The sequence below is a fragment of the Plecotus auritus genome (assembly GCF_963455305.1).
Source record: "Plecotus auritus genome assembly, chromosome: 2".
Lineage (NCBI taxonomy): Eukaryota > Metazoa > Chordata > Mammalia > Chiroptera > Vespertilionidae > Plecotus > Plecotus auritus.
Genome location: NC_137771.1, coordinates 121,318,690 through 121,337,057, shown reverse-complemented (window position 1 = coordinate 121,337,057; position 18,368 = coordinate 121,318,690). Strand labels below are relative to the sequence as shown.

Here is an 18,368-nt window from a genome sequence, read left to right as displayed (position 1 = left end):
ATTCATATTCAAATCACATCCAAGCGCATGCCACCCTCGCTACCAAACACCTGGATGTGTCTCTCAGGAAAACTGCATGATCATAATGCAGGAAAGAGGACTTGAGGTGCCCACTAGTTTAACCTGCCCAGCATTTTATTTAAGACAGCCTCAAAAGGTAGTGTTCTCCCCAGAACCCCCAACTGCTCAGGTAAATCACAGTCCTATAAAATCCTCACACTGCAATCCCATCAAATGTAAACTCTGCCTGTAAATCCTATTTTTCACTTAGTCCTGGATCTCCCGCCCACTATGATAGATGACCTGAGGGCAGAGAAACACACAAGCAAGGCTTCTGTACTGGGCTTCTGTCCTCAGAAGTTAACTGTCCAGGGAGCTGACACACACTCCCAGTCTGGTCCCTTCTGTTTATCCTCTGACCCCCTTGCCTAATTCCCTCCCTGACCCCACACCGGGCACATGCCTGCAGGAAGGCATGTTGTGTGATTTCCACCAAATGAACTAACTGCACATTCATAAAAAAGGAAAATTTGCTGGTGATATAAATAAATGGATGCAGGAAAAATCAGGTAAGAATGCAGAACACCCTTCTTCCTGCTTGGGAGAGAACAGAAATTAGGAATGTGTCTTTTTTGTTGTTGGTGGCGAGTTTGTTTTAGGTCAATTGCTCGAAAACAGAGAGGCTAAACCTACAATTTCAAGCCAAGAAAACAAATGTCCTGAGTCCACCTCCAAAAATGTAGTCTAAACATTAACCTCTGTGACCACCCCTCAGCCTTCACCCTCTCTATTTTCAGGAGGTTGATCTCCCCACCTCTTCCAGGGAGCTTAGCCAGCCTTCTAAGCAATTCTGTCGATTAACCATCACCAAAGCAGCCCACGGGAGGTGGACAGCAGGTACTGAGGGCATGGACAGGTGGCATAAACAAAAGGCAAACAGGCCCTTTCAGTCATAAGCTCTTCAGTAAATAAGTTCATGCCAGAAGTCACAGGGTGAAGAATCCAAACATTTCTTCCAATTCAGCAATCCAGTATTTCTAGATACCTGGTCAGACCACTAAAGGCAGGGCACAAAAAGGTGGGACTCGGAGGTCCTCAGGCAACAGCACTTTCATCCTGAACAGCGTCAAAGAAGCCCGAGTAGTTTTCACCCTCCTCTCTTCCTTTCCTTTGACCAATTTGTCACCAGCTGCCCATTCTTCTCCAGTCCTATTTAAAGTCCTTTTTACTTCATGCTTTGGTTACCACAGCCACCTCCCTGGCAGCCTCCTGGACTCCACTCTCCTCACCCTCCCTGCCACTGGATTTATTAGACATGAGCTAGTGAGATAAATCTGACAGCATGACCTCGTGAGCTTATCCTCACCCCAACCTGCCTGATCTGCAGAGACACTGCCCCTCTCACCCTGTGCCTCACTCATCCTACCTCCCAGCTTTGTCATAGAAAGGGGGCAGTATGTCCCCTCTTACTCAGATCCTGCCCTTCACACCCTCCATCCTCCTGGGAAACCTCCACGTGTTCCAACCCTCTCCTTTCTGAATTCACAGCACTTTTAGCCTCACTATACAGAGAGCACAATGGCTGCAGCAGGGGCTCAGTAGCCCAACTCCATCAGTGTGCAGCTAAATGACCTTGGGCAAGTTCAGTAACCTCCTCTCTGTACCTCAATTTCCACATCTGTAAAAAGGCGATAAGTGTACCCACCTCAAGGGCGTTTATGAATCTGGGATAAAACCAAACACAGAAAACATTCGAATGACCAACACAATCAACATCGGATATCATAATGAAAAGTGGCACTTTATACACCGTGTTGAATGGATATATTATTCCTCAAGTTTAAAATAAATAAAAACAATACAGTGGTCATTTTTTAATGGTTTTATGTGCACGAGGTATTAATTTCTAGAGCAGTGTTACTCATAGTGTGATCTGAAACCCGTACAGATCCCACAAGAAACCTGCAGAAGCTGAGCATGAGGGCTTGGAAAAGCCACTACATTCCATCAGCATGTCATTTTTCTAGTAATTCATCTTCATCATATATTTATACCAGTGCAACAGGTTGAAAATTAATTTTAAAAAGAAAACTGGCCCTAACCGGTTTGGCTCAGTGGATAGAGCATCAGCCTGCGGACTCAAGGGTCCCAGGTTCGATTCTGGTCAAGGGCATGTACCTTGGTTGCGGGCACATACCCAGTAGGGAGTGTGCAGGAGGCAGCTGATGGATGTTTCTCTCTCATCGATATTTCTAACTCTCTATCCCTCTCCCTTCTTCTCTGTAAAAAAATCAATAAAATATATTTTTAAAAAAAAAGAAAAGAAAACCTGTCCTTCACTACAGATATTTTGAGAAGCTCTGTGCCAGAGGCAACAGACGGCAGGCTTCTATCTTTTCTACACCCCAAGTCGGCTAGTGGGAGGCATATATACATTGAGTACTAAGTAAATAAAACCATAACTTCAAAAACATTTCAATTATTTAATGATGACTTAAAAGTAGGTCTCATATGAGAATAATGTACTAGTAAACAGTGTCTCCAATTCATAATTTTCTTCCCAGAAGGAGCTGACATTTAATCTCAAACTGACCAAAGAGTAAAAACAGCTCTGACCGGAAAATATTTTCCATACAGCCTACTAAGACAGCACTGTGTGTAGTTTTAAAAAAACAAAACAAAACCAAAAAACGGAGGAAGATAAATTATTTAGCTCAGTCTTGGGCACAGTTTTGATGGACTCTTGTATCTTTACATAAACCAGAATATTAGCAAGAAATTCCAACAACACTTCAGACAAAACACTTTTTTTTTTTACTGTGGCCAATGCTGTATATGGTCCTAATCTAAACAACTTCATTGGATTAATCCATGAATGGAATGGCTAGAAAAGAAAAGCAGCAAATTCTACCAAATTTTAATTGACAAGACAGCGTGTGCACACTGGATGTGGATTGAAGACTGAGTTTATTCTTGCTGAGGGAAATCTCTGCACAAACTGACTGAAAATTCCTGTAGAAAATTCAAGGCAAACAGGGAGCCCCATCCCAGTCCTGTCTCCCCTCTTCCTTGGAGGCAGCGATCTGGAATACCGTGTAGATAAGCCATCACTCCCCGTGGGTCCTGACCCTCTGACCCCAGGACCAAGCTGATACATAACCCTTTTCTCTCTAGCAGGTTTTATCCCTTCCTCTCCTTCAACCATCCCCAAAATCTGTGAACACGGTCAAGTTTATAGATTCAATATACTCTTGCTTTATTGAACTTTTAGCACTTCCTCCAAAAATGGGGTCCTATTTCCCATCTCTGTATCCTTGCCACCTGGAAAACACCCACAGTTCTGAAGATTTTTCTGACCCCTCCAGAGTACTGGCCACTCCCTCATTTGTTCCCGCCACCCCGATGAACCTTTTACTGAGCTGACTACCTGCAGACCGGACGGCCAGCCCTCCACCCAAAGTTCCTCAATGGTGGGAACCACATTTTAATACCTTCTGGCACCGCCAATGCCCTGCACTACGTCTTGATTCACCAGGTTTCTAATAACCACCAGATCCTATCAATAAATATTTAACTCCTACCACCTACTCCTCCTTGCCTCTGGTTATCAGTGGGAGACAAAAAGGACATGTTCCCTACCTCGTGGAACTTACAATGGTTGGGAAACAGAGCAGACAATAAATCAAACACAAATTGTGTTGCATGCTGAAGAGCAAACCATCACTTTGCAGTGATAAAGAAAGTAAGGCAAGCAGGCCACAGGAGCCACAGGTGTAAAGGTCCTGACAAAGAGAGGCTGCTAACCCTAAGAGGAGGCGAATGTAGCTGGAGTCACCCCACTAGCTCTCCCTTCAGGCTACCCATCACCCCATACTCACCTCCCTCCAACCGCTCTCCTCAGAGGTCCTGCTGACAGGATGCAGGAAGTCCAGTTCTAAAAGGCTGCATCCTCAGAGTCAGCCTGCCCCTCCATCTATTTGCACACTCTCGACAGGTGTGGACAAAAAGGGGCCACATGCTAACCTGACTAGCTCAGGAAAGGTCTTGCAAACTCAGAGACCTAAAGTTAACTACAAAGGATGGTCTAAAATTAAAACTTATTTTTTATTGATTTCACAGAGAAGAAGGGAAGGAGGGAAGGAGGGAGGGAGGGAGGGAGGGAGAGAGAGAGAGAGAGAGAGAGAGAGAGAGAGAGAGAGAGAGAGAGAGAGAGATATCAATGATGAGAGAGAATCATTGATCAGCTGCCTCCTGCACACTCCCCAATGGGGATCAAGCCTGCAACCCAGGCATGTGCCTTGACAGGGAATCGAACCATGACATCCTGGTTCATAGATTGACGTTCAACCACTGGGCCATGCTGGTCGGGCTGAAATTAAAACTTTTTAATTAAAAAGCATCTATGGTGGGTAGTCATGTCCTAGGCAGGTATCTTCCCTGACAAAGATCAACTTTGATCTTAACTGAGCCTATCATCTGTTTGCATCTATAATAACATACCTGTGGAATGTCAGGATAACTTGTAACTTCCCTTTTCCCAGACCTCTCAGGGCACAACCAATGTGTCAGTGTGCCACAAATTCCCTCACTGTTATTGTTATCATGATAATTATTGACTGTTAACTACCCTATGCCCACCTATGTAAAAGAAGCATGTGTTGCCCTCGCTGGTTTGGCTCAGTGGATAGAGCGTCAGCTTGCGGACTTGGGGGTCCCAGGTTCGATTCCGGTCAAGGGCATGTACTTTGGTTGCAGGCACATCTTCAGTGGGAGGTGTGCAGGGGGCAGCTGATCGATGTTTCTCTCTCATCAATGTTTCTAGCTCTCTATCCCTCTCCCTTCCTCTCTGTAAAAAAGCAATAAAATATATTTAAAAAAAAAAAAAAAGAAGCATGTGTCTATCATTTTACTTTTTTATCCAATCCCAGAGGTTTCCCACTTTACTTTCTCCCACCTCCCTAATCTATCACCAATGGTTTTATATAACCCACTTACAGCTCCTCCTTTGATGGTACTTTATAAAAAATAGGTAAAAAACAGTCTCCAGAGCATTGTCTCAACATGTTGAGATTCTGCTTTTCAGCAGTTGTCAACAGTTTGGCTCAAATAAACTCACAAAAATTCTTTACAGCTTTGAATATTTCTTACGTTAACAAACTCATTCTCTCCCCTCCTCCCCAACCTCCCCAACACTTGGAAAAAAAGTAAAAAACATTCTTTTGTTCCCAATAGTGTGTTTTGGGACCACCATCAATCTACCTACCAACTGTGTAAGTCAGTGCTTCTCCACGCCAAAGACCTTTGAGGCTACCAAGAACTTTCCAGCTATATATCTGTGTGAAGCCAGGTTTTCTTCGTATTCTTCAGCCAAAACAACATATTGTAACAGACTGAATGTAGAACTCAATTTGAGAATCCAGACATTAAAGAGATTTGCAAAAATGTAAAACAATTTTCAGTTTTGTTTGTTACTGTTCATAAGAAATATTTTCAAAATGAATTAGTTTATTAATTTTAAATGAACTATATATATTCTAAAATTTCTCAGTTTTTATTTCTAATACAGTAAATATGGAGATATAACCTACATAAACAAAAGCTCTATGGAGTCCTCAAAAATGTTTACTATTTTAAAGAGGTCCTAAGCTAAAAATGTTGGTATATTCTTATACCCATCACTCTCTCTTCCATACTGTGTCTATCGCGCCATCCAAATAACCTCTTAAATCCTCTCTTCATTTTTTCCCAACCACAATAGGCCAATAAACAGACCCCGAATGATGTTCACATCAAATCCTAGAAAATGTGAATGGTACCTTATTTGGAAAAAGAGTTTTTGCAGATCTTGAGAGGAAATCATTCTAGATTATCCAGGTGGGCCCTAAATCCAATAACAAGTACCCTTATAAGACAGTCAGAGAAGAACTGACACACAGAGAAAGCAGCCCTGTGAAGACGGAGGCAGGAAATACATTGGGGTGGGCACAGAGAAGCCAAGGAACACCTAGATCCACCAGAGGGAAGGAAGAATTCTCGCCCTAGAGCCAACAGGGCAAGTGCAACACCAGACCCTACTGACACTTTCTTTGGACTTCTGTTTTCCAGACTATGAAAGAACAAATTTCTGTTATTTTAAGCCTCCCAGTTTGTGGTAACTTGTTATGGCAGCCACAAGAAACTAATATAACAACCACCAGGACTGGAATGTCAGTGACCACCTAGCTACTCAGTCTTTGCCTTAATGTGAGTGACCCTCAATGCCACTGTCCCCTCAAACTGTGACCTTTAGTCATCTAAAATAAAATTCCCTTGACACCCTTGAATGGCACCTCATTGACTCCACCATAATATCTAAATGCCTCAACACAGCATACAAAGCCCCCATAACTTGATCACACCTTTCTTTCCTGCTCCAACCCAGGTCCCCCACACCAGCACACCCACCATGCCTCAGGCCCACAGCCCAGAGCAAACCCCATGCTGGTCTAATGCTCTTCCTAGAATTAATTTCCTCCCACATTCTCAGCCCCATCCACTCTACACATCCTCCAAGTTCCAGACTCAAAAATCTAGATCCTGTCAAAAAATGGGCTGCTCCTTCTTGTTGCCACAGCACTTTGCACATTCCTCTCAAAGAATATCTGAAACATTCTATTGCTCATTCACGAGGCTCTCTCCCTCTACACCAGTCTCTCAACCTTGGAACTACTGACATTTGAGGCCAGATAATCCCTTGTTGTGGGAGGCTGTCCAGAACATTGGAGAATGTTAACAACATCCCTGGCTTCTACCAACTACATGCCAGTAACAGCATGTGTGCACACATGCAAACATGCACACACAAGCGCACACACAGTTCTAATATCAGTGGAGGGGGGAATGCACCTCTCCCAGATGAAAACCATTGTATACTGAAGTCTTTGGGAGCCTAGGACCATATCCAATGCTCCTAGCATTCCTTTATTCTGACATCCATTTATACAAGAAATTCTGAGTCCCAGGTATGGGCCAGGCACTGTACTCAAAGTTAGGCACACGGCAGGAAGTAAAAATCTTGGGTCCTGTGACCATGAAGCCACAGCTGGCTAAGGGCCTGCAAGGTACTCAATAATATTGGGTGAATGACTGAATTTGTTTGGCAGGCATATACATACTAATGTTTCCCTCAAAGCATGGAAAATAAAACCCAAGGGCTAATTTTTTTTCCCTCTTCTCAGGGCCATAGCATTGGAGAGGAAGGGGGAGCCATTTCTATAGACTGCCATATAGGTGTCGTTCTCTGGAAGTGGGCAATTGGTACAGCTTGTGTGTTTCTATCTCCAAGAAAGCTACTCATAAATAAAGGAGTGTCTCGATCAATAAAAAGAAAACTTCATAGGAACATTCCCCTACACATGCACTGCCCACAGATGCCAATGCCAGGCTATCTATGCCAAAGGCCATAGAAGGACTGGGAATCTTCCACCAGAACTACAAAGAGAGGAGTGCCTGAGCTTCCGGGGTATTCTTCCCTCTGCCTAAGAAACACCATCCAAGATTCAGGAAAGCTCAGAGAAGACCAAGTAGTGAGCTGAGCAGTCCCCAGCTCACAGAGCTCTGGATGCCCTAAAATCAGAACAATTCTCACTGCCGGGGCAACGTGAGGGTGTTCACCAGCAGCAAGGCTGTTTACAGAGGAAGGCCAAGTAAAGTTGCAAGAACAAATCAGAACACAAGTGTGTGGCCCAGATCTGCCTTAACAAGTCACGTTAACCTCTCTGGGACTCAATTTCCTTTCGTATTGAATGACAAAATTAGACTGCTTCTAAATTGCATTCTAACTATAAATATATCTGGTCTTCCCCAACCCCCCCAAAAAATATATATATATATCTCCACAGAATCTCCCTCTCCAAACAAAACTGAACAGGGCTCTTCCTCCCTTCCCAATAACTCTTTTTGCCAAAAGTGGAAATAAATAAAAGGGGCACTTCCACTTCCCCTCCGCATCTGAGAAGCACTGGGCAGGGTTCAGAGTGCTGTCACACAGGCTCTGTGTCTGCTGTGCACTCAGGAAGCCAGAGAGAAGGAGAGTTCTGGAAATGTGTATTCTCTGAAAAAGGGGCTCATGTTGTGATGATTTGAGGGTGCCAGAATTTAAATGGGAAGTACCATGACAACACTAGAATGCTTTCAGCCACAAGAAATTGGCAACTGGTCCAACAATAGCTACACCACGTGGACATCTACCATTTTACTTATCAAGAAGTCCAGGGAGAGGTGGTCCCAAGGTCAGTTCAGTAGCTTTAACGATTTCATAAAGCCACTCAATCGCCTCGTCTTGTACTGACGTTTCAACCACAGGCTTGTAGCCTCATGGTACAGAGAGATTCCCTGGCTCCAACTACCACATCCTCTTACTACTTTTCCAAAGACAGGAAACTTAGGAGATATCAGGTATAAAGAGTACTCTCCCCCTGTGCCTGTACTTTTTTCTGTGAAGAAAAAATGCTTTTCCAGAAGTCCCGTAGTAAATTTCCATTAAATGTCTTTAGCCAGAATTAAGTCATCGGCTCGCTCCAAGATTCAAGAAAGGCTAGGAAAGTGAGGATCTGGCTTTCCTTAAAAAACTTTTTTGTAGGAAGTGGATAAGGGAAACCTGGGATAAGAATGATGGCGAAGCACCAGCCAAGTGTCTGCAACATACAACTAGACCCAGTGGTGTGCTGGCAAATGCTTCAAAACCAGCTTTTTTTTTTTTTTTTTTTTTTTTTTTTTTTTTTTTTTTTTTGAAGGGGGTCAGTGGAAGAGGGGGAAAAGCAAAACAAAAAATTCTAATTTGTAGCATTTGCCAATTTCCTTGGTGTAAATACTCCCACTGTGCTAGATTTCAAACTACCAACATAGTATTAAGCAGCTCACAAAATTCCTTAAATTTTTTTTTTTAAATATATTTTATTGATTTTTTACAGAGAGGAAGGGAGAGAAGGATAGAGAGTTAGAAACATCAATGAGAGAGAAACATCGATCAGCCGCCTCCTGCACCCCCCTCACTGGGGATGTGCCCGCAACCAAGGTACATGCCCTTGACCGGAATCGAACCCGGGACCCTTCAGTCCGCAGGCCAACGCTCTATCCACTGAGCCAAACCGGTTTCGGCTAAAATTCCTGAAATTTTTATGCTCAGCAAATACAAGCACACCACTGAATGTATACCTCACATTTGGTAATAATTTAAGTTTACAATGCTCCTTTGTAGTGATATTTAAAACACTCTAGATGATTCGATGATATTCTCCCAGCTCATAGATGAGGGAAAAGACACAGCACCCCAAATCACACAGCACATGTGGCAGAGCTGAAGTGCTCACATGAGAGCACCCACCCCAACCCTACCACACTTTGCAGCATCAGGTGTATAAGTGTCTGTATCTACATTCTACAATATCCCGAGGCCTACCTATCAGCTAAAGGGCTTTAGCTTGGTTAGAAACCAATCACAAAGACCCATTCCTGTGAACTCAGTCAAAGTTACCTAATAATTATTCTCGAAGGTATTTCCTTCAATGACAATAGTAGTACATGGTTATTGTTACAGCTTGGAATACAGATTAGTACAAAAAAGAAAATAAAAGTCACCCTTAATCTCATCCTCAAGAGATAACAATTGTTTGAACGTGGGTGATAATCTTTCCAGAATATTAGACACACAGGGTGGGGCTAAAGAAGGCTTACAGCTTTGAGTACGTGAAACACAGTGTTTATTCTTGAACTACCATTTACTAATTATTGTATTATTTTCCATGCAAACAACTATAAACCTACTTTTGCCCCACCCTGTATATTTTTAAGAAGTCGTGCTATTTTGCAATATAAAGACTTTTTTTTATGTAAATTTCCCAAAACGTAGAGAAATAGGTTGAAGGTTGGTATGAGCTCTGCTGTGGCCATCACCCAGCTTCAGAAATTACCTACAGACATTGAAAAGTCAGTGTTTCCACTTCCCTTCTCAGGGAGGAATGTGTAGGAGGCAGGCCTTTCGCTCTGGCTTTCCCCGCAGACACATGGCTGAGTCAACCAGCTCCTTGCAGCACTACTGGGAGAACACTACTGAAGAGAACTCTTCATCATGCCCACTCTTCTCAGGGGTCCCTCCAACTTCTCCAATTCCTGTCTCATCTGTCAAGAAGCCTCAGAAGTGGGGTTCAGAAGCTCATTAAATTCATCACAATTCTTTGAGTTTCCAACTTCTACTCGTTCCATTCTTCCATGTCTGCTTTGCCCTCACGTCCAGGTGCACGCACCCCATGGGAGGCCCTGTTAACTGGTTTAACTAAAATCCTAGGACTGTGTTCATCCTCATCTTGCCCTACTTAGTTAGTCCCCAGCCAACCCAGCAACTGCCAGACCTCACTTCCTGGTCCTTCAACTCCCTAAAGGATTACACTGCATCTCCACAGGCACCAGCCCAAGTGAAATACCGAAAGACTGAAGGATGATGGCTGCACCCCAAATTAACAGCTTTGCATGAATCCCCAAAGTGCCCAGTTGAGACCCACACCCAGAGTCAAAAATCTCTGCAGCCCCGACAAGTTCAAAGAATATCCTCATGGGACAAAACAGGAGCTGCTCCCCAGTGCACCAGTTTAGCCAAGTGCATGCAGGAGGGAGCTGTGGATATTTAAAGACTGAGGCATAGAATTCTACTTTGCTATAAACCAAGCACAGCTGACAGAAAACAAGACTATGCTGGGAACCATGGTTAGAACAAAACTTCCGGGAGAAAATAGCTAAACTCATTTGCACTATTTCGTACCAAAAGATAATAACACTTGAAACAGTGTCTTTGTCTAAAGGTTCTAATACATCAAAGAGGGGGGGGCAGGTAGGAATAAGGGTGGTCTACAAGTTCTCTACAGTAAGACATAAACTAAAACTAGATAGTCAGATTTAGGGTGATTAGGAATTTAACAACAATTAAAACTTACAGCTACAGTAATAAGAATACTTTCTACCAGGAGAGTTTTTCTCACACAAATGTAATGCTAATTTAGTACCACCCTCTCGAATTTTTCTGAAAAGCACCATTATACTAATTTACAAATGAGAAGTTATGCACCTTGCCCAAGGCCACACAACTGCAAAGAGGCTGAACCAGAATTCAGGTCCAGGTCTGTACAACCAGGAAGTCCACACTGCCTTCATTAATCAGCATTTCCCACAAGGCAGGACACACAAAGGTTTTAGGTGCAAAGATGGCCTTTTTTGTTGTTATTGTTAATCCTCACCAGCGGATTTTTTTCCATTGATTTTTAGAGAGAGATGGAGGGGGAGAAAAAGAAGAAGAGAAATGAGGAGGGAGAGGGAGAAAAAGAGAGAAATATCATGTGAGAAACACATCCATTGGCTGCCACCTGAATATGCCCCAACCTGGGGTAGACCAGGAATCGAACCAGGGACCCTTTGGTGCACAGGCTGTTTTGCTGTAACCACTGAGAACACTGGTCAAGGCAAACTTTTAAGTTCTAATCTTATCATCTTGTTTAAATCTGTATAAACATGTGTGCATATGTAATATTAAGTAAATAAAAAAATTTAAATGATAGACACATGAAATAAATTTTACATTTTATGTGTATACATGAAACATAAAAAGTTTCTTAAAAGTTAAAGAAAGCATTAGGATAAAAGAACAGGTGATACAGAGATAGGGTATAAATTCTGAGACAATATATAAATCACTAAAGCTTGTAGAAAACACTGCTCACCACACCAACATGCAAGAACAGCCAAGCACCTGCTTGTTCCATACTGTACTCAAATTTGACTATAGTCACATATAACTCTGACTGCTCCAGGGAAATAAAACATGGCTGCCTTGAGGGAAAGGGCATAACATCAGTACAATTTAGCACAAATCATCCTTAACACAGTATTGGTTGACATAAATACTGGTTTGGTGGGCCAACTCCTCTGCTTATCCACCACACACCTTGATTAAATCCAGTCCCCTTTTCCGGGCCTCAGTTTCACTTTGTCAAAAGAAAGTTACCAAAAGCAGACTCTAAGCCAGTGGTTCTCAACCTTTCTAATGCCGTGACCCTTTAATACAGTTCCCCATGTTGTGGTGACCCCCAACCATAAAATTATTTTCGTTGCTACTTCATAACTGTAATTTTGCTACTGTTATGAATCGTAATATAAATATCTGTGTTTTCCGATGGTCTTAGGCGACCCTGCTAGCGGTCCCACAGGTTGAGAACCGCTGCTGTAGAGCCTAAGACCATCGGAAAACACAGATATTTACATTACAACTCATTAACAATAGCAAAATTACAGTTATGAAGTAGCAACGAAAATAATTTTATGGTTGGGGGTCACCACAACATGAGGAACCGTATTAAAGGGTCACGGCATTAGAAAGGTTGAGAACCACTGCACTAAGGTCATCTCCAGTTTTAGAATTCCATAAAGTGTTGTAAGATCCTAAAATCCCAAATTATTTTTTCCAGAATCATAGAGGCCCCAATCCTAAATGAGTGTCGATCTGAGAAATATATGATCAGTTTATGTTTCCAGAGGGCAAAGTATTACAACAAAGTTCTATATAATCCTATAAAATAAAAGGCTAATATGCAAATTGACAGATTGCTGTGACTCACACTGACCACCAGGGGGCAGATGCTCAACGCAGGAGCTGCCCCCCTGGTGGTCAGTGTGCTCCCACAGGGGGAGCACCGCTCAGCCAGAAGCTGGGCTCACATCTGGCAAGCCCAGTGGCAGTGGCGGGACCCTCTCCTGCCTCCAAGGCAGTGCTAAGGATCCCTCAGGGGATATCCGCCTGCTGGCTTAGGCTGGCTCCCTGCCGGACTGCAAGAGGGTACAGGCCATGCTGAGGGGACCCCCCCGCCCCCCCACACACACACACACACACACACAGTGCACAAATGTCGTGCACCGGACCTCTAGTATATGATAAAGTCCTGTGGAGTACTGATCCACAACACACTCTCCAATGAATGGCATCCCAGGCCACTATCCCTCAACTAGGAATGCTATCAATTATGCTGCCCTCTAGAAAGATGTAGCAAGACATGAATTACAGGATGATAAAGATTAGCCAATCAATGTACCTGTCCCAAACAAAACTTTAAAAATGCCACTGCCCAAGCCAGTTTGGCTGAGTGGATAGAGCGTTAGCCCAAGCACCTAAGGGTCTTGGGTTCGACTCCTGGTCAAGGGCCATGTTCAGGGCACGTGTGGAAGGCAATCCATGGATGTGTCTCTCTCACATTGATGTTTCTCTCTGTTTCTCCCCCTCCCTTCCACTCTCTCTGAAAATCAGAGGAATAATGCCTTGGAAGAGGATTAACAACAACAACAAATTTCCTGCCACTAATTTTTAAATTATTAATTTTCGTTACATTTAGTCCATGTGTTGTTTCCAGTCCTTAACAATTAAGTTAATTCTGAGTCAAGGGGAAACATGGGAAAGAAAGAAATCTTTAAAAATCTCAAACTTATATTAAGCCTCAGCTGAAAACCACCTGTAAAACTTTTCCAGTTCAATTTGAATTACTCCACAGATGTTAAACATATTTAGCGTGCTAAACCTCCAAAAGTTGTCACTCCTTATTTTTCAGAAACATTAGTAACAAAACAGTTGGACCAGAAGATTTTTTTTCTCTATTACTGAATTAGATAGATACATTTATCAAAAGGGAAGTCTTAAGGAACCCTCCTTGCCTCCTTTACAAAGCCCTTTCTGTGATGTCAGTGGGCATGTAAACTTTTAATATAGGGTCTTTAGATTCCCAGAAATAAGTTCTGAAATGTGCTCACTTCTTGTTTAGCTGAAGAAAATAGAGGATGGGTGGGCTGCAACTGGCAAACTCAGAAAGCACAGCTGGATAGCAGGTAATCTAAAAAAAAAAAAAAAGCAAATCCCTGGGCAAATTGTGTAGCCAATGTTGATCATTATAACTGGAGAGTTGTTACATAATTACTTGTTAACTACTGACAGACAATATATGGCTACAAAAAGCCATGGTTACTCTAGCCATTGAAGACAGTGTAACTAGTGCACCAGTCAAGGTTTCTCCAATTAATTTCGGGACCTATTCCCTTCAAAGGTAACCCGACTGCTTTTACATATACAAAACAGCCTCCAGCAATTACGCCAACAGCCTCTATCGACGAAATCCGTGTTTCCCGTAATATTGATCTTTAAAGGGGAGATGAGATATAGGAAGAAGTAGGTTCAAAGAACTAAATACTTATCACCTCTATAAAAATGACTTCACTCTAAACTGGAAATTTTGAACAGAAAAGCTCCCTAACTCCCCCCCGCCTCGCCACACACACATAGGCATTCGCCGGGTCCCTGCTCAGCAGGCGCAAAACACAAGACCTGTATCGGATGCACCCCATTCCAACATTTTCCAAAAAGTTTACGAAGATTTACCGAAGCGGCGGGAAGAAAAATTAAGCAGGCAGAAGCGGGGGAGAGCGAACTGGAGGGTTATGGCAAAGAAGAACCTGATGAAGCGCCCAGCAATGCCATGCAAGGCCCGCTAACCGAGAAGTGACCCTGTACCCGAGGAGCAAGCGCCCCAGTGGAGCGCGGGAACTGACAGCCGCTCGGTTTATGCTGCCGGGGAGCCCCCAGTCCCTAGGCCAGTCCCCGCCGCCAGTCCCCTCCACGACCCTTCCCCTGCAGAGCTGCCGTTGCCCGCTGGGCCAACTTGGCCCCGGGTCAGCGCTGCGGACCGCGGCCCCGGTTGCCCGGGAGGCCGCCGGCGCCCTTACCTCCTTCTGCTTGGGGTCCTGAGGGTAGACGTCCGGCGGCCCGAGCCGGGGGCGTTTCAGTGGTCTCTGCTCATAGCTGAGAAGCCCGAAGGCGGCCATGATATCTCATGTTAACCGGCAAAATGAATGAGAGTTGGAGCTGGAGCTGGAGCAGCCGCCTCTGAGCACCAGGGAGCAGCACTTTGCAGACAGACTCCCTCTCTCCCCCTTCTCACTCGCTTGCTCGCTCGCTCGCTGTGGCGCTGCAGGAAGGAATAAAGCAGGTTGGATGCTGCCTCTGCCAGGCACGCAGACACGCACTGATGGGGGCAGCCTTCGGTGGGCACCCGGCTGCGCTGGAGCCACAGGACGCACCGCTTTTGTGGTGGCGGAGGGGCTGCCTCCAGACCCCTCCTTACACACCCTGTCCCCAGGGGGAGGAGCAGCTGATGGGAACCTGCGACTTTTTCCCCAAAGGACCCAAACCCAACCCAGTCCGACGCAGGGCAGGGCGTGGGGGAGGGGCACCGGGAGGAAAAAAAAAAAAAACTTTTCTCGGCGCCCAGGCCAGTGGCCCAAGTGTTTGCCCCAGGCAAGGGTGGCCCTCCAGCCCCGGGCAGAGGCAGCAGTGCGGGATCCTTTGCCGCCGCCACGCGCCCCGCAGACCTCGCCACCTGGGCGCGGAGCCGGCCGGGGCTGAGAGAGAGAAAGAGGCCTGGAGGGGATGGGGAGGCAGGGATGCGGCCGGCCAGGAGGCGGCGGATGCCTCCTAGACGCCCGCTGGGCTCCGGTGGCGCACCGGCGGCTCCAGGCAGGCGCGGAGTCGCGCAGCAGGCGGTCGCGGCGGCTGGAGGGGGCCGTGCTCACCGTGGCGCGGGGCCGACTTAACCCTTTGCTGCCCCTCCAGGGGCTGGGGAAGGGGGTGAGGGGGGTTGGCTGAGCCGACGGGGGCAGCCATCCCGCGGGTGTCTCGGGCCCCTCCAGGCCGGCGCCCTCCTCCCCGCCGCCGCTCCTCCTCCCACCCCTACCCCAACAGTTTACCTGTTGGTCCCCCGCTAACGGGAAGGGGCCGGCGGCGGCACTCCGGCGGCCGCAGCCTCCATGATTCGGGTTGGGGTGGGGGATAGGGTTAGATTTTATTTGTAATACATCAGTATCTTCCGAGCGACCTCCGGGGACGCCGCGAAGTTTGCGGCTGTCTGGGGGCGGCAGGCACGCCGCCTCGCCGCTGCCGCCGTCCTCGCCCCCGGCCCGGGAGCGCGAGCTTCCGAGTTGGCGGACGGCGGCGCGCCGGCCGCACTGAGCATGCCCAGCTCGGCGTCCCGACCGCGGAGGAGTCGACTGCGAGCGCCCAGATCCACCGCTCCGGGTTTTCGCATCCGCAGAGCGCGCAGCCCGCCGCTCCAGGAGCCGGGACCGGCCCCGGGGTGAGACCGGACGAGGAAAGGGGCGTCCCTGGACCCCACTCCCTGCCGCGGGCAGCGCCGTCCGCCACGACCTACCCTAAGGTCGCTGTCCCCATGGCCTGGGCTGAAAATCTCACCTGTGCCCGGCGTGCGGAAGGAGGGGGGTGATACTCCAGGGGAGACCTTAGTCCTCCAACACGCCCGCTCTCTCCGCTCGCGGCGGGGCGTGAGCACCGAGATGCTGGGCCACCTACCGAGAGACTGACAGGCCCGAGCTGCGGGGGCGGGCCCGGCCCTGCCTGAGGGATCCCGGGGAAAGCGCCCGGGAAGCTGCGCCTGCACTTGGTCAAGAATGGCTGCCACTTATGGAGTCTTCAATTGGTGCCAGGACCTTGACAGTAAAGATCTGTGACCCTTAAAAGAAACCTTACAAGGTTTTACTGTGCCCTTTTTATAGGTAGAGAAACTGAGTCAGCTCAGGGAGGCCCAGTGACTTGCTCAGAGCCATGTAGCCTGATCCGAAGTTTCTGACCCATTCTCCTTGCTCAGAGCCATGTAGCCTGATCCGAAGTTTCTGACCCATTCTCCTGAACTTGGATTGGAAGTACAGGGTCCTGAACTGCCCGTGCCTGATTGTGTCACGTTCCCACACCGTAAGGAATTTCTCGGCCCCCGGTTCTATCCTCTGTAAGATGGTGCGAGCAGAATCTGATCCAAAGACTTTGTACAACGCCTGGCGCATAGTAGGTGCTCAGGAGATGTTGGCCAAATCTGAATATCTACTTACCTCTGTTGATTTTAAGCAACGAGGAAGGAAGAAAAGAGTAGATAAGGCAGTGCAGTAGAGGCTAGTTTCTCACTCCTGACCTTGGCCTATTAGCACCTTCCAACGCAGCTTGAGACCAAGTCACACCTGTAATTTTTTGGCTTCTTTACTCCATGTGGGCAAGTACTTTGAGAGAACAGTTACCCTCCCTCCACTTGAAGGCATTTTTTTGTCCACCTTCTGCACTCACCCTACCCCAAGGACTTACCTTTCACTGATACCCTGGGTGTAACTTCAAAGCTGAACTTGCCCTGTGGCATAGGCATCTATCAACTCCTGCTTCCTTGCTTGAAAAAAAAGAACAGTTATCTAACTTTATTAGGAAAATTATCAAACATACTGTAAAAACAGAAGAAATCCTATAATGAACCCCCAAGTACTCATCTTCCAGCTATGACAGTTATCAGAATCTTGCCATTCTTGTTTTATCTTCCCCACCTCCAATATATAGACATACACTGGAGAGAACAGTTATTTATTGTTCAACCTGAGCACAGCCCAGAACGTGGCACATAGTAGGCACTCACAAAAACGTTCATTTGCTGGTGTGGATGGAAGATAGGTGGGTGGATAGGTGTGTGGATGGATAGATCACTAGTGGTACTTTGGGGATGCCTTGTGCTGATACCCTAGTCTGATGGGAGATGTAACCTAAATTCTCCCCTTGTATACCTAGGCAACACCTCTATCTGGCCTCCACAAAGGAGAAACCGTTGAATCACTCAAAATCTTAGCTAAACATAAAGATTTTATTTTAAAATCAAAATGTGTTTCTAGGCCTTAGGAGGGTTTGAAGGGGAAGGGAAAAGGATAGCTCTCCTCCTGTTGGTCTCCCTTCATAGCTTTCTTAACTCCTTTCCCTTGTTTTGAGATAGCCTGGCATGGATTCATTAAGAGAGAGCTTTAATACACTCAAATATCATTTAATTCCTCAAAAATCATTCTTTCACTACAAGGACTTCCCATGGGCCTTTTGCTCCCTCACCCTGGCATTTGTGCTCTCCCCAATCCACCCCCATTTACCAATTCAACAATTCCTCCTTAATCCCTGGCCTCAGCTCTCACTAATATTCCCAAATAAGGAATTCCCAGGCCTTCATTTTTTGATAGCCACCTGGGGACAATCCTTGGGAGTCTGGATTATATGAAGCCCACCCCAAACTCTTTTTTAAAAATATGTTTTTATTGATTTAAAAGAGAGAGGAAGGGAGTGGGAGAAAGAGAGAGAGAAACATTAATCAGCTGCCTCCTGCACACTCACTACTGGGGATGGAGCCTGAAACCCAGCATGTGCCCTGACAGGGAATCCAACCAGCGACCTTTTAGTGCATGGGATGATACTCAACCAACTGAGCCACACCTGCCAGGGT

At 46.0% G+C, this 18,368-nt stretch overlaps 1 protein-coding gene across 1 annotated transcript in view; it reads right to left on the bottom strand.

The window, feature by feature from the left end:
- The window catches only part of MED12L (mediator complex subunit 12L), a 411,338-nt gene extending 395,418 nt beyond the window's left edge, over window positions 1-15,920 (bottom strand). Inside the window, exons 1-2 of the mRNA XM_080653836.1 lie at window positions 15,808-15,920; window positions 14,788-15,029 (exon numbers count right to left, since the gene is read on the bottom strand). Coding sequence (XP_080509962.1) covers window positions 14,788-14,886 — 99 coding nt within the window. The 5' untranslated portion in view covers window positions 14,887-15,029; window positions 15,808-15,920. The remainder of the gene's footprint in view (window positions 1-14,787; window positions 15,030-15,807) is intronic.
- Between the last annotated feature and the right edge of the window lie 2,448 nt (window positions 15,921-18,368).